Raw genomic sequence first — 27,032 nt, 5'->3', positions numbered from 1 at the left:
CAATAGCCAGTTAAAGATAATAGAAAATACTAGCAGCTTTTCCATAAAGAAAGTAAAAACTTGATAGTTTAGCTTACTTTGGGGAAATAAAGTCTAAGTTAATTTTTTAAATTAAATATTTGACTGTTTCCACAGAAAGAACTTTATTCCATTGAGGCATCCACTTAACTTTAAGATAAGAAGTTATCTTAATCTACAGTAGTAGACAGGTATGAAATTCGAAGTACAGATCCTACCAGTTATTAGTACTTGTATGTCTTAGTATTATGTTTCAATAATGTATTTATATGTATTAGTAGTTTATAATTTACAAATTAACCATTCATCTTAGCAGATACACAGCAATGAGCTGAAGGAAACCAGAAATCATTGTCCATGATTCCTTTGTGATAGGAAGAAGGCTAGAAAGAGGAGAGAAAAGAATAATTAAAGTAAGGCACTTCTTCCAGCCTTGACATAGTAACTGGAATCAAGTTCATCTTCCCACTAAAACAACAAGAAAACTGAGCATAATACACGAAACTGTTTTTAGGTAACAGCACCACAGGCAGCAAAGAACTGGAATCCCAAAGAGAAGAAAAAGACCTGAAATTGCCTGTTTTCTGCCTGGAAGTCTTTCAAAAGGGACGTGCAAAGAGAAAATAGGAGTGTAAGTTCAAAACATGCATAAACTTAAATGTCAGAGTGAAAAGTTGGACTTTATGCTAATTACAATGTCCAATTAGAGAATTTCAAGCAGGGGAGTGACACAGCCATTACAGGTGGTAAATTAAAAGGCCAAAGATAAAACTCTGGGCCTCACACTGTCTGTATGTTTCTTTCTTTTCTTTTAATAATAATGCAAAGCCTCACCTGATCTGAATTATCTTGAATTCTAAATAAATACTCTGATTTCATAAATGTTAATTATACATTACCAGAAGAAAAAATAAAATGCCATTAGGAAAATATTTTAAAATAAAATCAGTCAAGGTGGTGTAACAAGAAACAAATTTATGCTTCTACCTGAAGGAAAAAAAAGATGGACAAAATATAAGAAATAACGGTTTCCAAGATACTGAATATCAGGCAATGAAGGACATTATGTGATCACTGAAAGAAAGAAAACAAACAAGATGAGTCCTACAATTTCCCTGACTTAATGACTTGAGAGGCTGCAGCAAAAGGAGGAGAAACCAAAGGGGATGTGAGCAGAATCCCTGAGCTGAGAAGTCAGAGCTGAGAGTCTGAGAACAGGCAGCTAGAGTTCATGGCACAGACTAGAGGAGGATGGAGACACAGTGAGAAACCTGGAGATTCGCAGTGACCTTATTCTGATATTCAGCAGAGTGCCCATGAAGAAGCTACATGAACTGGAGGGGAAAAAATGGCTGAAAAGATAACAGGGAACAACAGTTCCGCTGTTTGTATATGATTAGGAATAGCGTCTGTTTCCACCAGCCACCCCAGAAAAACTCGTAATTCATGGGGCACTAGGTAGAGCCCTGTTAGTGGGGAATCATTGGCCCCAGAGTTGATGCTACTCTGACCCTACCTAACAAATCTTATAATCAAGATCCAAAGGATCAGGCTCTTTCCATGTAACTTAACTGCACTCCCTAACAAAACTCAATGAAACATATATATAAACTATCAAAAATGAAACTAAGAGAAAAAAAGAATGTAGAAATAAATAAATGGAACACCACTGAGCTGTAGAACACCTTTTAGACACCTAATATATGTGTGATTAGAAAACACCAAGGAGACAGAGGAGGGATAGGAAAAGTATTTGAAGAAATAATGCCTGAAAAGTTTCAAAACTCAATGAAAACCAAAAACCCACAGATTCAAGAAGCTCAGTGAATCTAAGCACAAGAAGCATGAAAAGAAAACTACACTATCAGTACTATATTTGAAGCAAATAGCTTAGGAACATTCAAATACTTCATAATGACAGTGTAATAATTTTCACAAAATAAGATGATTAAATATACAAACCCTGTCAATTTTATAATTCATTTGATGAGTTCCTGGATATCTTATTTTTTTCTTACAACATTTACAATTTCTTCCCCCATAAATCAAGCAGGAATACACTAGTCTCCTTCCCTGCATAGTATATGTTGTGGCATATAGCAGGGGGAATTTCAGCCTCTCTATTTAATTGGTCTTTCTAAAATGGAAGGGTTGAAACTTTTAAGCCCTTGTTATTTCAAGTAGTACAAATTCTTAGTTATCAAACACTAATGTAATAACCAAAACAAATACTCAATAAATACTAGGTAACAAAAAAAATTAAATAAATATTTTTAAGATAAAATAAAATCAAAATAATCAATTAATTGAAGTCAATAGTTGGGTTCCAAAGACTGGCACCATATATACTGAGCCACATTAGCTCACTCATCGTCCTTTCCAAAGACTGGCACCATATATACTGAGCCACATTAGCTCACTCATCGCCCAGTCTCAGAAAATAGCCATTTCCAGAAATCACATGGCTACCAAAATATTACTATTGCTATTACAAAGAGTAAATCTAGATATCTAAACACAGATCAGACCCAGAAGGAAACTACATTACCTTTTCTTTCCTGCTACTTTTTCTTCCAGCTTTTCTGGATTCAATGTCCCTCATTTGCTTTTGCTATTGGGCTTACAAAGCCACAATTCTTGTTCTTCTAAGGAAGAACAATATCCAGAAAGGGGACAGGCCAGAGTTATCTTTGCCCTTCTGAAGTATATCATATCACCTTGACAATTTCTCCTACCAAAAGTTAGTTGCTGAGTTAAAAACCCCTGCAGTCTCCTCCAGTTCTCGCGATTTTTCACTACTTAGCTACTTCCCTCTATACTGTTATCCTCATAAGCAACTTGAGTTTTATAAATCATGTCCACAGAAGATTACTTTGTTGACCCAGTTCTAGCAGATTTTTGTTAATGATGGGCTAACCGATTTGGGTGTTTTAAAGAAAACAATAAATTACCCTAAGGCTTCTGGAGATGTTAACCTACTCCCCTCCAGCTTCAGTGAGATAAGCCTGTTTGTTCTCCACCATGTTGCATCCCATTCTCACCTCCATCCAAGTTCTAAGGCAGTTGCTGTATTATTCTCTACTTCCTATATCCCCCAAATCTCCTTGATTGCCTCTTTCAGCTTAACATTTCTTTAAAAGCAGACTTCCGGGACGCCTGGGTGGCTCAGTTGGTTAAGCAGTGCCTTCGGCTCAGGTCATGATCCCAGCGTCCTGGGTTCGAGTCCCGCATCGGGCTCCTTGCTCCGCAGGGAGCCTGCTTCTCCCTCTGACTCTGCCTTCCACTCTGTCTGCCTGTGCTCGTGCTCGCTCACTCTCTGACAAATAAATAAATAAAATCTTAAAAAAAAAAAAAAATTAAAAAAAAAAAAAAAGCAGACTTCCCTTTTCTGCCCAAATCCAACCAATCCTTCCAGTTACTGCTCAATCGAATTTTTTAAACCCCGCCTCCCATAAACCTCTGGGAAAAAAGTTGAAACTCAGCATTTGCTCCCAGAAGTTATAAACCAGCCTATATACTTAGGACCCTCTCTTTTTCTAAAGCTCTCTCCAATAAATGATGTGTTCTTCTCTCACATACTGTGTAACACAGAACCAAGAGGAGGAGTTGATGGTCTCCATTCTTTCTCCCTTATCGTCACCCCTATTGAGTCTAACCCTGCTTGTCTAGATGATCCTCTGCTCCTTCTCTTTAATATCTGCTTCCTCTATGTGCACAGGCTTTCTCTTACATACCCCTCACATCAACAATCTGAGGCAATATCTTCATCTTATAAATGGTAAGAGAGAAATTAAATAATCTGCCAAGGTCATATAAGCCTATTTCTTAATGTGCTACCTATGATGCTAGAAGATACAGAAGTATGGGATCCTAAAGACATCTGCATCAAAAGATTATTTTCAACTTTTCCTATACACCCAAAATACATGTATATCAAGAATAACTATTAAACTAAACTAATGAGAGTACTTTATAAACTGGTTACAAATTATACAGTAATCTTTAATTAATCCCTATTTAGTACGTTATCATTAAATTAGATTTTCCTGGGTGCCTGGGTGGCTCAGTGAGTTAAGCCTCTGCCTTCAGCTCAGGTCATAGTTTCAGGGACCTGGGATAGAGCCCTGTATCAGGCTCTCCGCTCAGCAAGGAGCCTGCTTCCCCTCTTTTGGCTGCCTGCTTCTCTGCCTCCTTGTGATCTCTCTGTCAAAAAAATAAATAAATAAATAAATAAATAAATAAATAAATAAATAAATAAAATCTTTAAAAATAGATAAATAAATTAGTTTAGATTTTCCTTGTGGAAAATCTATCTACTCCTTTAGGCTACCTATTTTGTAGCATGAGTAATATCTAAAGTGAGTAAGTCCTTCTAGGCCAGGATTAGTGAGTCATTCTTGATATGAAAGTAAAAATAAAAGTGGCCAAGGGGCGCCTGGGTGGCTCAGTGGGTTAAGCCACTGCCCTCGGCTCAGGTCATGATCTCAGAGTCCTGGGATCGAGCCCCACATCGGGCTCTCTGCTCAGCAGGGAGCCTGCTTTCTCCTCTCTCTCTGCCTGCCTCTCTGCCTGCTTGTGATCTCTGTCTGTCAAATAAATAAATAAAATCTTAAAAAAAAAAAAAAGTGGCCTTGCACTATATTTTGGTTTCTAACTAGAATAATGACCTAGACTTCAAACTTCCCTAAGCAGAACAATTAAGAAATAAATCAGCATCTTCTTCTTTCTAACCAAAACCAGCACCACACTGCATAATTAGAAATAGTACCACTATATGCTGGTGAAAGAAAGAAAGAAAGAGCGAGCACCAGTTTAAGAGAAATATACGTATAATACACATTTCCCTAACCCAAGGAAACAAAATTACTGATTTGAGACTTTTAAGTTTAGAACATCTTTTAGAATCCTGAGTTGTAAACTGAATATTAATAATACATTATAAGTCCACAATAGCTAAACTATGGAAAGAACCTAGATGTCCATCAACAGGTGAATGGATAAAGAAGATGTCGCATATATATACAATGGAATACTATGCAGCCATCAAAAGAAATGAAATCTTGCCATTTGTGATGACATGGATGGAATTAGAGGGTATTATGCTGAGCGAAATAAGTCAATTGGAGAAAGACAACTATCATATGATCTCCCTGATATAAGGAGATGCAATGTGGGGGGTTTGAGAGATAGGAAAAGAATAAATGAAACAAGATGGAATCAGGAGGGAGACAAACCATAAGAGACTCTTAATCTCACAAACAAACTGAGGATTGCTGGGGGGAGCGGGGGAGGGAGAAGGTGGTGAGGTTATGGACATTGGGGAGGGTACGTGCTATGGTGAGTGCTGTGAAGTGTGTAAACCTGGTGATTCACAGACCTGTACCCCTGGGGATAAAAATATATGTTTATAAAAAATAAAATATTAAAAAAAAATAATATATTATAAAATACTGTTTCTACCTGAAATGTATTTTTCAAAAGATTTTCCACATCCCTAAATGTGAGTTTATGTTGTTGTTTTATGACCAAAAGTAATTCCTAGAAATAAATGCATCTCTTATTTCAGAGTGAAAAAGGAATAATGATTTCATTTATAGAACTTTTATGCTCCCCTATCATTCCACCCCCTAAAAAAAAGAGACCATACACTGCACTGCATACACTACAGAGCATCACAAATTTCCAAAATAATTAAACATGAATCCTAAAATGCCTATTTCAATCTTAGGAAACCAACAGAAGTAAATAGTACAAGTTATTGGATGAATACCCAATATTAAAAAAAAGTAAACACTACACTCAAATTCTGAAAAATGAAAACTATATACAGGGAAAAAATTATATCTTTTAGAAAAGCAAATCATGCTTCCACCTCTGAACTAGCAGATGTGTGGTGAGATAAATCAGTATTCCATAAACAGGTAGTAATTTAAAGTTCTGAGTTCATATATCAAAAAGTATTTATCCTGGACAATGAGTCAAAGAACACACAACTACTGCAGCTATAATTATAGTAACGCACTGAAAATAATCAACAAAATTACTCAAACCTGAAAAATACCTAAATAATAGTTGTTAGAAATAGGTTTTCTCTGTACAGACTGTATCTTCCAACTACTTGCTTTCTTTCCTGCTTGAATATTTTTTAAATACAACAACAAAATTCCAAGAAGAATGTATAGTTTCTGTGTCACACAATAATTCAAAATAAATCGTTCTCTGAAACATCAGTTTTTATTCAGAGTTTGAATTCATAAGAATGTTTTTGGAATTCCTGAGTCTTTATGAGACACAGAAATCTAGAAGACAAGTCATTAAACTTCCCTAAAACTGAGGATTTCAAAGACTGAATTTCAAGTGCAAAGTACTACCTATTCAAAAGAGTCTGTCCTTGAGTTTCCTTCAAAGCTTCCTGATTTACCCAGGCTAGTGGTTCCCAATTCTGCCTGCAATAAGAATCACCTGGCAGCCTTTTTAAAATACCAAATCTTGAATCCCATGACCAGTGATTCTGACCCAATAGGTTTCTGAATGGGGTGCTGGCATCAGTATTTTAAAGCTCTAATGTACAAAAACATTTGTGTCCTTAATAATCAGTGTTATGCAAAATCACACTGAAAATCACAGAGCTTTTTTTTTTTTAAGTGTTAGATTACAACAGTCAAAAAATTTATCAGGGACACATTTTTTAAAAAAGACAGAAACTAAGAAAATCTTTGCAGGGTTTTACATAGATGAAGTGGTTAAGAACACCTAAGTACTAAAAAAGACATGGCACTTTATCTCGAAAAGACCTGAGGTTCGCTTATCAAAAGTAAGCATCAGAAGGGTTGCAACTTCTGAGTTTTTGTAAAATAGTAGAAAGAGTTATCTAAATTTAGACAGAAAGTTGCAAGACTACAGGATGGGTGTGGCTCATAACCCAACAGATGAACAGAGGTAGCCAATAAATGATGAAAGAGTGCACCTGTGTAAGTTTTATGCATTCCTAAGCAGCTCAATTCATCTAGGTAGTCTTTGGCATTCACCTAGCACTTCTTCCAGATTTGTGCATGAACAAATACAAAATCAGATTATGTTCAAATTGTTCCCCAATATATCATTGCATTGGAACAAATTCATGTTTTTAAAGCAGGCTTTATAGCAGAATTGACTCCACAGTCAGACTTAAGAATTACTGTCTTAAAATACATACAGCTGAAAATCTAGTTATACAGATTTCTAGTTACAATATATACTTATTATGTGACTACTAAATAATGAAGCTGGTTCATCAAAAAGAAGTTTCTATTACGTTTAATTCCCATGTAGTATATGGAATATAGCCAATATTCAGTCTACTTTGTATTCAAAAGGTAAACCAATATTTCTCTTCCATAAGTTGTGCTGAGAATTATCTGTACCACTACACTATTTCAGAAGAGAGCTGACTGTATTCTGACAGATGTAATTGTATATTTACTCATATTTGTTCAGCTTTATTGAGATACTAATAACAAAACATATGCAAGTTTAAAGTGTACAACATAATGATTTGATACATGTATATATTGCAAAGTGATTATTACAGTAAAGTCAGTTAATACCTCCACCCCCTCACATGATTGTCCTTTGTTCTTGTGGTGATACACATTTAAGATCTACTCCCTTAACAACTTTCAAGTATATAATACTGTACTGTTAAATATAGTCACATGCTGTACATTACATCCCCAGAGATTATTCATCTTATAGCTGGAAGTTTGTCCCTGCTGATCAACATCTCCTCATTTCTCTCCTGCCTCCACCACCTCCCAGTTTCTGACAATCACCATTCCAATCTCTATTTCTATGAGTTGACTTATTTATCATAATGAACTCAAGTCCACCCTGTTGTCGCAAAAGAAAGGATTTTCTTCTTTTCATGACTGAAAAATATTCCACTATGTATATAAACCACATTTTCTTTATCCATTCAACCACTGATGGAGGTTTAGATTATTTTCATATCTTGACTATTATAAATAATACTGCAATGAACACAACAGTGAAAGTATCTCTTCACAATAATGATTTCATTTCCTTCTGATCTATATCCAGAAGTGGGATTGCTGGATCATATGGTAGTTCTATTTTTAATTATTGGAGGTATCTCCATACTGTTTTTCAAAGTAGCTTTACCAATGTTCATTTTCAGCAATGGTATACAAGAACTCTCTCTTCTCCACAGCTTTGTCAACACTTGTTATCTTTCTCTCTTTGATAATAGCCATTCTAATAGTTATGAGGTAACATCTCATTGTGGTTTTGACTTGCATTCCCTTGATGATTAGTGATACTATTTTATCATGAGTCTGTTGGCTATTTGTTATGTGTTCCTTGAAAAACTGTACTAAGATTCTCTACCATTTCGGTGGGGGGGGGTCTGTTTTTGTTTTTGTTTGCTATTGAGTTGTAGGAGTTCCCAATATTTTGAATATTAGCTCCTTGTCAGATAGATATTTGGCAAATATTTTCTCCCATTCCTAAGATTATCTATTCATTTTGCTGAATGCTTCCTGCTGTGCAGAATCTTTATTTTTGCTTTTGCTGCCTGCACTGTTGGAGAGAGGTTCAATTTCATTCTCTTGTATGAATATCCAGTTTCCCAACACTATTTATTAAAGAGACTATTACTCTTGGCTCTCTTGTCAAATATTAGTTGACTATATACAGCATGGACTTATTTCCAAGCTCTCAATTCTGTTTTATTGGTCTACATGTCTGTTTTTATGCTATATCATACTGTTCTGATTGTTAAATGTTTATAATAAGTTTGAAATCATTAATTTGATACATTCAGCTTGATTCTTATTCAAGATAACTTTGGCTACTCAGGGCCTTTGTGGTTCCATTCAAATTTAGGATTCTTTTCTCTATTTGTGTGGGAAATCCCATTGGAATTTTGATAGGGACCGCATTGATTCTATAGATGGCTTTGGAGAATAAGAACATTTTAACAATATTAATTCTTCCAATCCATTACCACAGAATATCTTTCCATTTATTTGTGTCTTCTTCAATTTCTTTTACCAATGTCTTATAACTTTTCAGTGTATAGATCTTTCACCTCCTTGGTGAAATTATTCCTAAGAATTTTTTTGATGCTATTATAAATTGGAATGTTGCTTTTATTTCTTTTTCAGATAGTTCATTATTAGTATATAAAAACAACTGTTTTCTGTATCCTATAACTTTACTGAATTTATTAGTCCTAACAGTTTTTTGGTGGAGTCTTTAGGGATGTCAATATATAAGACTGTATCATATGCAAATGGAGACAATTTTACTTCTTCTTTTGCCATCATAATATCTTTTATTTCTGACAGGTGTAATTTTAAATGAATAAAAAAATACAAAGAAAATTCACCTTACAACTTCTCAAAATAAAATAGCTGTTAAACATATGAAAAGATGTTTATTTTCACTCATAATTAGAGAAGTATAAATTAAAACTGTACTAGAAATCATTTTTTACATACCAGACTAACAAAATTTCAAAAGTCTGACAACATACTCTGTTGCCCAGATTAAGTAGAAATGGCACTCTTAGATATAGTGGGTATACAAAACTGTACAAGGTCTATAAAATAAATTCATAATTACAATGGCAATACCTAACAAAACGACATACACATTTATACTTTGACCTAGAAATCTCATTTCCAGGAATTTACCCTGAAGATAGTCATAATATTCAAAAATACATCCGTAACAAAGTTATTTGTTCCATCATTATTTGTGATTGCAAAATACCATGAGACACAAAATTTCATACACAGTAATTTGGTTGAATATCTAAATATTATCTCTGATAGAAGGAACCAGGATTCCTAGGAGAAAGGGTTTATTTCAGAACTGGGAAAGGAACATTCAAGATGAGCCTGGGATATCTTAATATGCCAGGAAGCAAAGAAGTGTTCAAAAAATGATAGGGAAACAGTCTAGGTAATTGAAAGCAAAGATTGCTACCAAAGCTTCTATCTCCCAATATTTCACCAAAAGCAATACAAACAACAAAAAGGGAAAAATCAAAGCACACAAAAACCATGCCCTCAGGATTAAAGACAGAATGTACATACTTCAAAATAACTTTCAGTTAAAAAAGAAAAAGGAAGAAGAAGAAGAAGAAAGAAAGAATTGACCAAAGCACAAAGTATGATTTCTTACATTCATGTTCTAGATTAATGGAACCTAAGAGACAAAACAACTAAACGAAATGAATGATTCTGGATTAGATCTTGAATCAGGGAAAAAAAGAAAAAATGCCCCAAAAAAGCTCATTATTGGGACAAATGACAAAAGTCGAGTATGGAACATATTTTTGATAATAGCATGGTAATAATGCTAAATTTCCCAAATTTGATTGTACTGCAGGTATGTTCTTAAAAAATACTTAAATAAACATTTAAGAATGAAAGGACATGATGTCTTCAACTAACTCACAAATTGTTCAGGGGAAAAAAAGTAATATATAATTATATTGAGAGAGAAAACAAACTGTAGAGTATATACAAGACCAGTGCTCTAACCCCTGAGCTATGGAGCCACCTCAAACTGTAGAGTATATAAAACAAAATGTTAACAAGGAATAGAGTAGAGGGTACAGGGATATCTTTGTTTTACTCTTGAAACTCAGCTGTACGCTTTTTTTAATTTTTTTTTTTTTTAATTTGTCAGAGAGAGGGAGGGAGAGAGCGAGCACAAGCAGACAGAATGGCAGGCAGAGGCAGAGGGAGAAGCAGGCTCCCCACCAAGCAAGGAGCCCAATGCGGGACTCAATCCCAGGGCACGGGGATTATGACCTGAGCCGAAGAATAAAGAGATAAAAGCCACTAGCTGCAAGACTTCTGATTCCACTCAAGATAGTGAACCAGGCATTTCTTTACCCAGCTGCATAAAGCTACCAAAAAGTGACAAAATATATGAAACAACAGCATACAAGCCACTGGACATCAGGCAATGAAGGACAGTAAACCCTGAGAGAGACTACAGATCAACAAACTGAGTGCTAAGGTTATCTCAGCTCACTGAATGGAGAAAAAAATCCGAAGAGGAAGAGCCATACAAAATTCAGTAATACCTGCAAGTTAAAGAGACTGAGTTCAAAGCACAGAGCACCAAGATAGTAACGCTGCCCTCTCTCCAGGGACAAAATTCTTGTTCTGGAGAAGGGACAAGAACAGAGTAGTTCAGAGGAGAGAGCAGCACTAAAACTCAGAAGATCTGCAAGATTCCCCTTGATTGTTCAGCTAAGTACGGATCAGCCCAAGGGTGTGAGGAAATTACCCTATACAAAGGGAATAACCCACTCAAAGTAATTATAAGGGAACACAGTCTACAGCTCACACAAGACCATGGAACTGTGCCAGGTCCCAATAACCACAATGTAAAACCTCATATCAAATGAATGAGTACTGAGAATGATGCTGCCTCAGTAGAGGAGATAAACTCACCCTAGACTACAAGTACTTAACAAATGTAAAAGTAAGAGCCAGGGATGCCTGGGTGGCTCAGTCAGTTAAAAGTAAAAGCCAAAAAGATCAAACTGTCTCCAAGTAACTAACTGTCACCAATCCCAAAACTAAGCTCAAGAATATTTTTTAAACTATGAAAATATTCAGAACCTAAAAAAGTAAAATCCACAATGCCTGGCATCAAATCAGAGATTACCAAGCATAAAGATGCAGAGGAAAAATGAGGAGAAAAAAAATCATTCAATCAAAATTGACCTAGAAGTAAGAAAGATTATAAAATCCAAGAAGAATAAAACAGTTACTTTAACTACATTGTAAGACATTCAAGGAAAGAATATTAAGTAGACACATGGAAGATACAAAAAAAGATTCAAATTGAACTATTAAAAATAATTCATTTATTTATGACTTGTTCATTTTCCACACAGAAATGGCTCAGCTACTCAGTTTCTCATTCCTTCTCTCCAATTCTCTACCCTAAAGCACAGGTGTGGGGCAGAAGGAAGAGCTGGGTTTGGACAGGTATGAGAAGATAAAGGAATAAGAACAAACAGGCATATTTGTAAAAGATTTATTTCTTTATGAGAAAGAGAGAGAGTACACACACACCCATGAGGAGGGGGAGAGGGTGAGAATCTTCAAGCAGACTCCCTGTTGATTGGAGAACCTAACACAGGGTGGATCTCACAACCCCTGAGATCATGACCTGAGCCGAAACCAAGAGTCAGTCACTTAACCAAGTAAACCACCCAGGTGTCCCACAAAGACATATTTAAATTTAAATTGTGGCAAGAGAGTAAGTAGTATTGCCAAGGGAAGAAGAGGAAGGAGGGATGAAGTGACATTGCTGGAAAAAGAGAGGTCAGGGAGAGAGTAAGAATTAAATTCATTGATAGGGTTATGAAAGGGTACCAGAAGCATGTTCTTCTCACGAGAAGAACAGACTAAATAAAATTAATGACAGATTAGACATTACATAAAATAAGATTAATGAAATGGAAGACACAACAATAGAAAGTGACCACAATGAAACACAGAGAAGACAGTAAAATAGAGCATCAGTAAAATGTAGTTTAACTTCAGTCAATATGTATATAATTAGAATCCCCAAAGGAGAGAAAAGAGGAAGGACTAAAATATTTTTTGAAAAAATAATGGCTGATATTTTTTTAAAGTTGTTGAGAATATCTATATGTCCACAGATAAAAGACAGTCAACAAACCCCCAGCACAAGAAAGATAAAGAAAATTACACAGAGGCATAAAACAGATTGTTTTAAATCAGTGATAAAGAAAAAAATCTTAAGCAAGCCAGAGGATAAAACATTAGGCACAATTATTTTATCAGAAACAATGCAGATAACAATAAAACATCTTTGAAATATTAAAAGAAAAAAGCACCAAACTAGAAATTTGTATATAGCAAAAATACTTTTCAAAAACAAACACAGCCTAAAGACATTTTCACATTTACAAAACCAGAAAAAATAAATTACCAGCAGACTTCTAATATAAGAAATGTTAAGGGAAGTCCAAGCAGAAAAAAAAAAAATAATGCCAGATAGAAACCTGGATCTACAAAGAAATGAAGAGTACTGTGAGTTGTAGCTCAATGGGTAAAATATAAAGACTTACGTTATTATTATTTAAATTATTCAAAAGATAATCAACAATTCACAGCAATATGATAATATATTGTGGGATTTATAACACAAGTAGAATTAAAAAGCATAACAATAATAGCATAAGGTATAGGCAGGTGAAATGAAAGTATACCATACAAGTATATTATCACAGATGATATACATATGACTATATATATGTATATGACTAAAATATAACTGTATAGTAAGTTAAAGATGTATCCTAAAGCAACCACTAAAATAACACAATAAACAATTACATTACATACCATTACAAGTATATTATCACAGATGATATACATATGACTATATATATATATGTATATGACTATATATATATGACTATATATGACTAAAATATAATTGTATAGTAAGTTAAAGATGTATCCTAAAGCAACCACTAAATAACACAATAAACAATTATAGCTGATAACCCAGCAATGTAGGTAAAAACAGAATCATAAAAAACCCCAATGCAAAATAAGAGAAAAAAGGAAAATAAAAACACAGAAAAAGCAGACTGAACAAAAAGAAAACAAACAGCAAACTGATAGATTAAAACCTGACCATATAAAAAATCACATTAAATGGAAACAGTCTAAACACACCAATTAAATGGCAGTGATGTCATATTAGGAAACAAAGCAAGACCCAACCACATACTACCTACAAGAAACCCACTTTAAATATAACAACCGAATAGGATGAAAAACACATAATATGTTAACATTAACCAAAAGAAAACTGAAGTGGTCCTACTAATATCAGAGTAGATTTCATAGTAAATAATTGTATAAGGGATAAAGAAAGTAATGTCATAAATGAAAAATGAGTCAATTCATAAGAATTTTAAAATCTTCAAAAATCAGTCACCTAATACACAAGTTAATTAATTTGTCAAAAAAAAAACCATAACAATTCTAAGCATTTATGTACCTAATAACAGAAATTCACAATACATGAAGTAAAAACTGATGAAACTGCAAAGAGAAATAGACAAATTCACAATTATAATCAGAGATTTCAATACTCATCTTTCAATAATTGAGAGAATAGGAAGACAAAAATAAGTAAAGAAATAAAAGACTTGAACACCACTATCAACCATCTTAACCTGTCACTTATAGAACACTTCACCCAACAACAACAGGAATCAAGTATACATGAAACAGTTACAAACCATATTTTGGGCCATGAAACAAGTATTCATAAATTTAACAGTACAAAATAGGCTCTTGTAAAACAATGGAACTAAGTTCATAATCAACAGCAGAAATGTCTCTGGGGAAAAAAAATGCCCCAAATATTTGGAAATTAAGTATGAGACTTTGAAAGAATACATGGGTCAAAAAAGAAATTTTTAAAAAAAGTTAAAACATATCCTGAGCTGAAAGAAAATGAAAATATATAGCATATAAAAAGTTCTAGGATTCAGCTAAAACCATACTCAGAGAAAATTAAGAAAACTATAATCTTATATTACAAAAGAAGATAGATCTTAAATCAATAATCTGTTTTTACTTATTAAATCAGGGGAAATAAAACCCCAATTAAGGGAGAAAAAATCAATAGATTTCAGAGGAGAAATCAATGCGACAGAAAATAGAAAGTCAATGAAATCGAAGGGTAATTCTCAGATAATATCAGTAAAGTTGATAAACCTCTAGTGTGTCTAATGAGGAAAAAAAGACAGATGACAAAAACTGCCAGTATCAGGAATGAAAAATGTATTCAAAGGACAATAAAGCAAAATAATAAACAACAAAAAATTTGATATCTTAGACAAAAGTGATCAAATTCCTTGAAAAGCACAACATACCAAAGTTCACTCAGGAAGAAAAAGACTACCTTAAGAGCCCACTATATTATACATTAAATGTATAATTAAAAATCTTCTCCTGAAGTAAACTTTAGGCCCTGATGATTTCATTGGTGAATTCTATCAAACATCTAAGTAAGAAACAAAATGAATTCTACACAAATATTGCCAGAAAACTAAAGAGAAAATACTTTCCAACTGTCCTATGAGGCCAGCATCACCCTGATACCAAAACAGGGTTTTGCTACAACATTACAAGAAAAGACACCTGCAGACCAATATACCTCAGTAAAACTAAGAAAAGAATTTTTTAAAAAAATTTTTTAGCAGACTGAATCCAAAGATTTTTTTTTTAATGGGCAATATATAAAACTAAGTGGAGTTTAATCCAGGAATACAAGATTGTTTTAACATCTGAAACATCTAAAAATCAATGAACACATTTTAATATATTATGAAACTGAAAAGAAAAAACAATACAATTATCTAAGCAGAAAAAGATAAACCACTTGACAAAACCCAACATCAGTGCATGAAAAAAACTCTCAGCTAAGTAAGAATAGAAGCTTCCACAAGTTTATAAAAGATATCTACAAAAAACTTACAGCTAACAGCATACTTAATGGTGAAAGACTAAATGTGTTTCCCCTAAGATTAGCAACAAGACATGGATATCTATTTTCTATACGTCCATCCAGGGTTTGTGCTAGAGGTTCTAACCAGTACATAAATGAAAGAAAAGCAAATAAAAGACATCCAAATGGAAAAGAAAAGGGAACTGTCTTTGTTCGCAGAAGAGAAAATCACCCGTGTAGAAAATCCAAGGGAATCTACAAAAAAGCTACAAATAAGCGAATTTCACAAAGTTTAGTTTACAAGATTAGTATACATAATAAAAATGAATAGTGAGAAACTAAAATTTTTAAAAAATACTATTTAGGGGCACCTGGGTGACTCAGTGGGTTAAGCCTCTGCCTTTGGCTCAGGTCATGATCTCAGGGTCCTGGGACTGAGCCTGGCATCAGGCTTTCTGGTCAGCAGGAAGCCTGCTTCCCCCTCTCTCTCTGCCTGCCTCTCCGCCTAAGTTGTGATCTCTCTCTGTCAAATAAATAAATAAAACCTTTAAAAAAAAAATACTATTCAGAAGAGTATCAAAAAAAACATAATGTACATAAATCTGAAAGACCTGTATACTGAAAACTTGTAAGACTATTCAGAAAAATTAAAGAAAATACATAGCATGTTTACAGACTGGAAGACCCAATACTGTTGATATACATTTTCCTGAAATTTATCTATATAGTCAATACATTCCAATCACAATCCAGTAGCTTTTTTAAAATAGGAATTAACAAGCTAATTCTAAAATTCATATGAGGGTGCCTGGATGGCTCAGTCGGTTAAGTGTCTGCCTTCTGCTCAGGTCATGATCCCAGGGTCCTGGGATCAAGTCACAAATGGGGCTCCTTGATCCTCGGGGAATCTGCTTCTCTCTCGGCCTCTCCTCTCTCTCTCTCCCGCTGCCTTCTCCCTCTGCTGCTCTCTCTCTCTCATGAATAAATAAAATATTTTTAAAATAAATGAATATATAAAATTCATATGGAAGTGCAAAGGAACTAAAATAGCCAAAATCATTTTGAAAGAAAAAAAAAACAGAAAAATTACACTACTGACTTTGTGCTTACTATAAAACAATAAAAATAAGAAGTTATCAGTGTCAGGGTAGACAAAAACACAAATGAACATTATAAAGTATGTAGAGATAGGCTTACAAATTATAGTCAACTGATTTTCGACAAAGAGGCAAAGAAGAAAGTTTAATCTTTCCAACAAATGCTGCTAGAATAAATGGATATCTGTTTGCAAAAACAAACTTTAATCATACCTTGCCCCTTTAACAAAAATTAACTAAAAATGAATCATAAGCCTAAATGTAAAACAGAACTATAAAATTTCCAGGTGCAAACATAGGAGAAACTCTGCAAATTTAGGTTAGGCAACTGTGAGGTTTTTTTTTTTTTAGATGCAACACCAAAAACACAACACCCTAAAGAAAAACACTGATATACTGAACTTGTTTTAGGTAGAATAAATGACGACTTTTCAGCGTTAAGAGGAAAGGCTGACACATTCCTTGTTTTTTTTCGGGGGGTTTCCAACCATTGTTCACTCATCTCTCAACACTTCCTCTTTGAAAGGCAATCCTGCCCCCTTAAACCATCCCTCCCAAACTTTATCACTTTCCCTAGCCCTCTTCGCAATCCAAAAACTTCCCTGACTTCCTTAATTATTTTAGCATTTGTCTCCACCTATCCTTCACCAAAATACTTGACACTTCAGTGTCTACACTGATGATTCCTCCACTGACCCGACCTCATAAATCTTCAATATTCTATACCTACTAGTCCTATTTCTTGTTACTTTCATTATCTTACTTTTCTAAAGAGTGTAATTCCAATTAAACATGGTAAATAGAACACCTGGCTATTTCTCCACTTCTTTCCAAAATACCACTAAAATACAATGTATTTGCTTAAAGTATAAATTCACAATAACAAAGAAAATAGAAAAGGGGACAACCACAGATAAGACATGTCAACAAAACTTAAGACAATTAAAAGTAGGTAAATGGTAACTTAGAACTGTTGAAACCTAATGTTGTGCCCGAGTTTTCACATCTGAGAGACCACCAAGGAGCCAACACCAATGCAATCACACAAGGGTTTTTTCGACAAGCTTAAGCTTGGGCCCAAGTATACCCAACACACTGGAGTAGGGACTTGGACCCCAAGGTGACATGCTTAAGCTTGGGCCCAAGTATACTCGATGCAGTGGAGTAGGGACTTGGACCTCGAGCTTAGTTAAGGCAGGGTTATTTATGGGTTCCTGTTACTAAAGCAGGGTGGGGGTCTCTGCAACTAAAGTAGGTTGAGGCTTCCTAGAGTAGGGTGGGAGTCCTTAGAACTAAAGTAGGGTGGGGCTTCCTGAAACTATAGTAAAGTAGGGTAAAGTTCAGCCCTTGGACACAGGGTCTGAGAAGGCTGTACTTATGCTAAAGCTAAACCTGAGATGGGATGGCCTTAGTTTTTCTCGGCCTCCACAATAAATGTTCTGCAAAGGGTAGGTCAAGAAAAAAAGACCATGTAGGGGAAGATGGTAATCAAAAGGTACAAATTTCTACATAAAAGATCAGTAAGTACCAGATGTGTAATGTACAACATGATGGCTATAATTAAGATCACTGTATGATACACATAAAAGTTAAGAGGGAAATCCTAAGAGTTCTCTTCACAAAAAGGATTTTTTCTTTTCTTTTTATTGTACTACATGAAATGATGGATGATAACTATACCTATTATAGTAATCATTTCATAATATGTGTGACTCAAACTGTTGGGTCCCCCAAAAATTGGGTACCCCAATAATGGGTCCCTGATTATAAAGGAGCAAGACTGATACAAAGCGAAGGTCAAGAAAAGCTTTATTTCACGCCAAGAATCAGGAATCAGACCGACCGTCAAACAGACCAGTGGGGCCGCCCCTACAGAGAGGGCAACCCCTCCCTGTTTTCCAGACTAACTTTTATAGAGCAAAGGCCATGCAGTTGGGCCTGGCCACACACAGGTGGCCAATGAGATTATAACACACACAGGAAACTCCACAGTGATGCTAGGCGACCAACTGAATTACAATTTACCCTAGCAGACATTTGAACCACCCTATCACCTAGTTCAGAATTAGCACCCAAAAGGTGCCCAAAGGGCGGGGCCCATACTTCTTGGTAGCTAGGAGACAGTATGCACCCCCACTGATTGAATACCTCCACCTGGCCTGACCCACCCTTGTATTTGGACTTTTGTTACCTGGGACTGGTTTCCTGGACTTGCTTTTAAATAAGTTGCCCGGCTGACACTCTCATTTCTACTGCTCAGCCCACATAAACACAACTGTTTTTCCCCGGTTCAGAAGAAACTGGGACTTTGGACTAAGAGACATCAGGCTGCTTACCAAAAATAGAAGGATTAACTAAAGTATAACTCTTAGTACACTCAACCTACTTTCTCTATTAGGTCTTGTAACATAACAGTGTAGTCAAACCAAACACAGGACAAGATAAATCTGAATTTCAGATAAATAATAAATAATTCTTAGTGTATGGTGTCCCAAATACTGCATGCAAAATTTAACTGATGTCCTATATTTTTATTTGCTATGTCTAGTGACCCCATCTTCAGACTAGAGACTAAAGAATTTCTTTTTGGAGAATGTGAGTGGCCTAGGAAAGGAAGTTAAAGATATTAACATTAAGGAGTTCTCAATGAAATCACAGATCCCTACCTGATCATACACACCACATACACGTTCCATAGGAAACAGTTTCCTCTACAGTTTACTCAAATCATTTATGAGACATGTTTGTAAAAGAAACACTCTAATTTTTTTGACTTTCCCTAGTAAAACAAGGAAGATTTCCCTTAACTTTGAATAAGTACAATGAAATGCGATATTTAAGTAAGACAATGGAAATAAATAGAGCAGAAATCCAAGAACTATTAAGTTATGTAATATTTCATCTTTAATGCCATCAAAGAGCAATTAACAGTGCAATTTGTCCTTTATTTTTATGGTACTTAATTTTAAATTTTTTATTTATATAAGCTTACAGTTAAAAAACATATTGTTTATTCAAAGAATTTTTTGTGTGACTAACTCATCAGTATATTATTTTAGTAAAATGAATGATAGCAAAGAACATTATTTGTTAAAATATTCCATGTGATTCAGTACACAATGAGTCACAGAATTCAGAGAAGATGGGTTATAATGAAAGTTTGTGTCAAAAGAAAATAGCAGGTCTCAAGAGACTCAAGGAAATAGGGTAATAAATAAAATTAGTAAAAATGGCTCTCAAACCAAAGTCATTACAGTAATCTAGACATTAATTTTTTTTAATTTCAAAATTCAAAAATTTCAGACCTACTAACTCAGACAGGAGGTAAGGCACAAAAATGTATAATTTTTGAAACTTTCCCCCATGAGATTCTGATAATCAGCAAGATTTTGAAGCACTACTTTAGAATGCTAATTTGGGTATGCTCCTTCAACAGTATTACCTACTTGTCCTAAGCACAATTATGATGCTATATACAATAAATAATGAAATTATTCTCCTTACCTTGGATACATTGCTGACATAATTCATTTGAACAGTGCTTTCTTTATCAACTTGATTACAAAGGTTCTGTAACGTAGATGCATATTCTTTATCACTTTTTATTCTCAGGGCCATAAATTTCTTCACTGTTTCCAGTAACCGTAATTCCCAGTCTTGCAGTTTTAGCACAGCTTCATGTGAATTCTTCAGGTCACTCCCAAACCCCATTTTTGTAAGGCACTGTCTTATCCTCCACACTGCACTGTGAGCCTTCTAATCAGCACATATCTGTGTATGTAAACAGAAGGGAAAAAGATCTTAAATCAAAAGGAAATTTGTCTTCAAAGCAAAATGGTGGCCTATCCTTTTTGGGGTTAAAAAAAAATCACTACAACTGAATGCTTTCACCCCAATGTCAAACAAGATGAGGATGTCCACTCTCTCTACTTCTACTGAACATTGTAAAGGAGGTTCTAGTCAATACAATGAGACAAATGAAAAAATCTCCATGGGAATTGAAAAAGAAAGAAGTGAAACTATATTTGCAGAGGACATGAGACTGTATATATAAAATCCTAAGGAATGCAATAAAAAAAGAAGTATTAGCATTAATAAATGAGCTTAGTTAGATTACAGATTATAGTTAGATTACAGATCAATATACAAAAATCAATTATATTTCTATACACTAGCAATGATCAACCTGAAAATGAAATTATAAAACAATTCTAGATATAACCACATCAAAAAGACTAAAATATTTAGGAATAAATTTTATAAAATAAATTAAAAACCTATACTCTTAAAACTACAAAGTGTTGAAAGAAATTAAGGAGGAGTTCAATAAACAGAAAGATTGATGTTAATGGATCCAAAAGACTTAATATTATTAAGAAAGCAATTTTCTCTAATTTGATCTACAGACTGAACTTAATCCATATTAACATATGGATTTTTTTTTACATAATTTGAAAAGCTAATCTTAAAAATAATCTTGAAAAAGAAGAACAAAGCTGGAAGACTTAGACTTCTTGATTTCAAAAACCTAATGAATAGCTACAATTATCAAGACAATGTGGTACTGGCACATAGACAAACAGAGAGATCAATGGAGTAGAAGAGAGGGTCCAGATGTGAATCATCCTATTTATGACTTTCTATAAGGGTAAAAGTCTTTCAACTGATGGTGCTGGGACAACTGGGTTTCCACATGCAAAAGAATGAAGCAGGATGCCTTCCTTAGGCTATACTCAAAGAATTAACTATATCTATAACTAAACTATAACTGAAACTATAAAACTCTCAGAAGAAAACACAATAGTAAATCTCTGTGACCATGGCTCAGGAAATGGTTTCTTAGATAAGACACCATAAGCAAAGGCAACAAAATTAAAGTACATAAATTGCATTTAATCAAAATTTAAAACTTCTGTACTTCAAAGGTCATTGTTAAGAAAGTGAAAAAAGCACAGAATGCGAGAAAATATTTGAAAATACTTATCTGATAAGAGACTTTTATCTGGAATATATAATTCTTACAACTCAATAGTAAAAAGACAAACATGGGATGCCCGGGTGGCTCAGTCAGTTAAGTATCTGCCTTCAGGCTCAGGTCTAATCCCAGGGTCCAGGGACTGAGTCCCTCATCGGGCTCCTTACTCAGTGGGGGGCCTGCTTCTCCCTCTGCCTGCCACTCTGTCACTTTCTCTCTCTGACGAATAAATAAACAAAATCTAAAATATAGTATTAATAATTATAAGACAAACCAATTTAAATGGGCAATAGACATGTCTCCAAACAAGAGTTACAAATGTCCAATAAGCACACAAAAAGATGTTCAGTATCATTAGCCATTAGGAAAATACCAATTAAAATCACAATGAGATACCACATCACACCACTAGGATGTCTTTAATCAAAAGACAGATAATACCAAGTATTGGAGACTGTGAAGAAATTAGAAACCTAATATACTGCTGGTGGAAATGTAACATAGGGCTGTTCCTCAAAGTTAAACACAGAGCAATGATATGACCCAGAAATTCCACTCTTGGTTACAAATCCAAGAGGAATGAAAACATATGCCCACACAACACTTGTACATCAATATTCCAGCAGAATTGTTCATAATAGTTACAAAGCAGAAATAATCCAAATATCCATCCACTGATGAATGGATAAATAAAATATGACATATACATACAATATAGTATTAGCAAGGAAAAGGAACAAAGTATTCATAGAAGCTAAAACATGGATGAACCTTGTAAGCATTATGCTAAGTAAAAGAAACCTAGACACAATGATCTCTTTATATAATCTCTTTATATGAAATGTCCACAATGTACAGATATAAAGTAGAATAGTAGTTGCCTGGGGCTGGCAAATTTGGGAAGAAATGAGGAGTAACTGACATTGGATACTGGATTTCATTTGGGGGCAACAAAACTGTTCTAAAATTGATTGTGGTAATGGTTGCACAACTCTGTGAACAAAATAAAAGCCACTGAACTATATATACAGTTTAAGTCGGTGAATTCTTCAGTATGTGAGTTATATCTCAATAAAGTTGCTTAAAAAATCACTACAGTATAACTTATGATCATCTAAAGGTCAGTTCTCAGAAATTTCCCCCCAAATACCCTGCTTGTTTGCTATAAATCCCAAAAACCCTGATAGTATTTATTTTGCTCTCCAGACCGCTAAAATTTCAGGCAATCAATTTTTCAGGGCCCAATAGAAGAAATGATGAAACACACCCCTTATTTTTAGTTCTGGCTTAGCCATACCAGAAGTCACTTTCTTGTTAATTCAGGGAGATATTCCAAGCTATAGAGAAAAATGAGAAGAGATTTATGTTGCTAACCTCAGTGGTAACATCTAAAGAGATGGTAAAAATGTGGGTTTTCCAAATAGAGAACAAATTACAATTTTTCCCCCAACAGAAAACTGGCCAGTTTTGTGATCTATCAAGTAAGCAGAAGAGAGAAAAAAGGTTCTGGAAAACTATGCCATCAAAGTTCCCAAAGTAGCAACCTTAACATAATTAACATAATTAAGCCAATATAAAGTAATTGACTTATTCACTTTAATATCAATAGGATAATCCCAGTTTTTTGACTTTCGATGTAGCAGCTTTAAAATCTTTACTTGAAGGGGCACCTGGGTGGCTCAGCGAGTCACACTCTGCCTTTGGCTCAGGTCATGATCTCAGGGTCCTGGGATCTAGCCCCGCATCAGGCTCTCTGCTGGGTGAGGAGCCTGCTTCCTTCTCTCTCTCTCTGCCTGCCTCTCTGCCTACTTGTGATCTCTCTTTCTGTCAAGTAAATAAATAAAATCTTTTTAAAAATAAATGAATAAAAGAAATTAAAAAAATAAAATCTTTACTTGGATATACTGTATCTTTATAGGACACAAAAATTACAATGGACATTTTCCTGTTATTTTACCTACAGCTCATCTAAATCTCAGTCAAGATACATTCTGTCTTATCCCATGCTTTCAGTGGAAAAATAAGGAATAATTTTTGAGATCAAAGAAATGTGAAACATTTTCCTTTCTTTCAAAGACTATATATGAGATTGTGGTTCATTTTATTCCAAAACTTGGGATAAATATCACTTCTGCTTCTAAATACACCTACCTCTGATCTAAACTTTGATAATATTTTTTTCTTCCATTACCAAGAACTTCAAAAGGATTATGAAGAGCTCAAAAGGATAAAAAAGGAAATAGAATCTGGCAGCTATAAGAGAAACCCTCCAGTCTGTCCTAAAGGTGTATTTATACACACCAGTATTCTAGGTCTAGAAATACAAAAAAATTTCATTTATGTTACCAATCCTCAAGGAATGAAAATGATAAAAATTTTTAAAACAACTCCATAATAAATTAAGACCTTGTCTAATTGTTAAATTGTTAGAGCTTATAAGTACTTTAGGAATTAAGGGAATGATATCCTAAAGACAAATGACATAAATAAGACTATTTGTTTCAGTAGTGTTTAAGATAACAATACAAAAAAGAAAAGCAGAAATATACATCAAAAGAAAATGACTAGGTAAATTACAATGAAGGCTGCTGCATCTGATTGTAACTGAAAAATTCTAGGGACCACCATTCAAATTACAGTATATGTGAATGTGTTCACTGTCCAACCTTCACAATCATAATACGGTAGATCTGATTTCAGTATATTCATTCAGCGGAAAATCATTCAGTCCTAATAAAAAATAAGAAAATATTTTGTGTATTGATCTGTAACTGTCATTAAAACTTCTAACTGAAAAAAGTAAGACACAGAACTTGGTATGCTTACATTGTATAAAAAAGAGGAAGAATAATAGAAATTAATTTTTCTTATGAATACAAAAAATATATCCCAAAGAACATAGTGGCTGGGGCACTGGAGTAGGAGAGGGACTTTTCACTATATATCCTTTCGTACATTTTTGAATTTTGTGCTAAGTGAATAAATTGATATTACCTATTCTAAAAATATATTAATTAAAGAATTTTTGAAGAAGAAAAAAAAAATAATGAAAGCTAGATCAGCCCAGTAAAGTTTCCTAGAAATAGCAAGAGTTGAGATAGGGGTGGAAAATAACCATGATTTGTAGATTGTAACAAGTCAAAGAGGAAATGTATTCCAGGAAATAGGAGCAGTATGGGACCAAAAAAAAAAAGGAAATATGAGGTAAAGCAAAGAAAAAATGTCTCCAAAATCAACCTATACATGGCAAGCAGTGGGAGATGCCATAAAATTTATCTGCTTTATTTCACTATACAGGAAACTAATAAGGATCAAACTCCTTGAGCTGATTGGTTTTTAAGGCAAAACAACATGATCATGAATGTGATTTTTTTTAATGATTAATTTACTGGTGCTGGTTACATATGTACATTCAGTTTGTGAAATTTCATCTGAGCACCTGTGTTTCATGTACTCGGGGTCCATGTACCTCGGGGTCCAAGTCCCTACTTCACTGTGTCGGGTATACTTGGGCCCAAGCTTAAGCTTGTCAAATAAACCCTCATGTGATTGCATTGGTGTTGGCTCCTTGGTGGTCTCTCAGACGTGAAAACTTGGGCATAACAAAAAGAACAAAAACTGTTTTTAAGAAAAAGCAAAAATTTAAATATATTATCAGTAAATACCATCTTTATGCTATAACATTCACAGCATGGTTTCAAAGAAAAGAAAGAGAAAGTTCTGGGGCTCTAGGTACTATGGAAATGTGCCCAACAATACCCCAACTTCCAGAAGACTTTCTGAGGAATCAGAGTTAAACAAAATCCTGAGAATTCACACTGGATGCTCCAATATGAAAAGAAGTAGGTATAGTTAGTAGGCCAACCTAGGGAAAGTCAAGAAAATGTCTGAAGAGAGAAGCCTCTCTGCAGCAGGATAGGATGTTACAAAATGTAGACAGGGAAGCCTTGGCTTGCAATATTCCAGGCTCTGTGAAGAATTGGTAGATGAAATTAAATCCAGAAGTACAAGATGTTTAATGGAATGTCATAAGAGAAAGTAAATCTCTGGCCTCCAAACAAGGTCAAACTCAGCCCCAGCCAATATCACCCTACTACCTCCATGTCCATACAACAAAGAAACCAAAATTAAAAGTAAAACCCAGGGACGCCTGGGTGGCTCAGTTGGTTAAGCAGCTGCCTTCTGCTCAGGTCATGATCCCGGCGTCCTGGGATTGAGTCCCCCATCAGGCTCCTTGCAGAGCAAGGAGCCTGCTTCTCCCTCTGCTTCTACTTGCCACTCTGGCTGCCTGTACTCTCTCTCTCTGACAAATAAATAAATAAAATCTTTTTAAAAAAAGAATAAAAAGTAAAACCCAGCTTCTGGTCCAGATAAGATGATAAAGACCCTTCTTCCCAGCTCCATCGCATAAAACACAACTATAAACACAAGAAATGGCACAAGAGACTACCAAAGAAGAACTGTGAAGGGTTGATCAAAGGCAACCTCCTTTGGCCCTAGGACTAGAAGAACACCACATAGGCCAAGTGCCTCATGCTCTCCTTACCCAACAGGAGGTCACCGGGACCTGACTTTTCCGAACCTCCCATCTAGTAACAAAAGGCAGCCCATATATGGAGGTTAACTCCCTCAGGATCGAATAGGAGTGCCTTTGACAACAGAGAGCCAGACACCAACAAAAGAGAAATTATTTATGAGTCCCACCAAAAAAAAAAAAAAAAAAAAAAAAAAAAACCAGCCAGGAGAAACACTCTCCTTACCTGCTAGGCCTAGAGAATCCCTTTTCCCGCCAACAGAAACTGAATGAGGCAGGAAGAACCAGCAACAGAGACGGCTATCAGGTCAGGAAACTATGTCCTCACAGGTCTGAGGACCTCCTTCCCCACCAGAGATACCAGAGCAGGCAGGCAAAACTGACAAAAGGAACCCAGCTGAAGCTGCTGCTCTCCAAGACTTTCCTCTTCTGCTCAGAGACATCAGGACAGCTAGGGGGCACAGTAGGGAAATTCGACCTTAGCCCTTTTCTACTAACAGATGCTTAGTAGCTCGCCCTGAGAAAAAAATCTTCTGCTCTGTCAAGCAGCACCAGCAGGAACTAGTGGGAGCCCTAGTTACATCAGACAAGCAAAACAAACCAAAATAACAGCACAAAGACTCTGACAATTAACTGTCATTGAAACCACAGCCCATAAAAATAGGCCAAAAGGTCTGCATGCAAAACCCAAACAGAGGGACTTCCTGTGAATATAAAACATTGAAATAGATCCCAGGGTCTCTGACATTAATAGATAAAATATCTAAGATTCAACTGAAAATCACCTCATATTAAGAACCAAGAAAAATCACAGCTTGAATGAGAAAAGACAATCAACTAATGTCAACTCTGAGATGAATTAGATGTTGAAATTATC

General features: G+C 34.9%; 1 protein-coding gene across 3 annotated transcripts in view; it reads right to left on the bottom strand.

The window, feature by feature from the left end:
- Positions 1–27,032, bottom strand: part of FER (FER tyrosine kinase) — a 473,779-nt gene that overhangs the window by 409,154 nt on the left and 37,593 nt on the right. For all 3 annotated transcript variants that reach the window (XM_059418338.1, XM_059418340.1, XM_059418339.1), the window contains one exon: positions 20,151–20,417. In XM_059418338.1, the coding sequence (XP_059274321.1) occupies positions 20,151–20,357 (207 nt within the window). In that variant the 5' untranslated portion in view covers positions 20,358–20,417. The remainder of the gene's footprint in view (positions 1–20,150; positions 20,418–27,032) is intronic.

Source organism: Mustela nigripes, chromosome 12 (genome assembly GCF_022355385.1).
Source record: "Mustela nigripes isolate SB6536 chromosome 12, MUSNIG.SB6536, whole genome shotgun sequence".
NCBI classification, from domain to species: domain Eukaryota; kingdom Metazoa; phylum Chordata; class Mammalia; order Carnivora; family Mustelidae; genus Mustela; species Mustela nigripes.
This window is presented reverse-complemented; position numbering and strand designations above follow the sequence as displayed.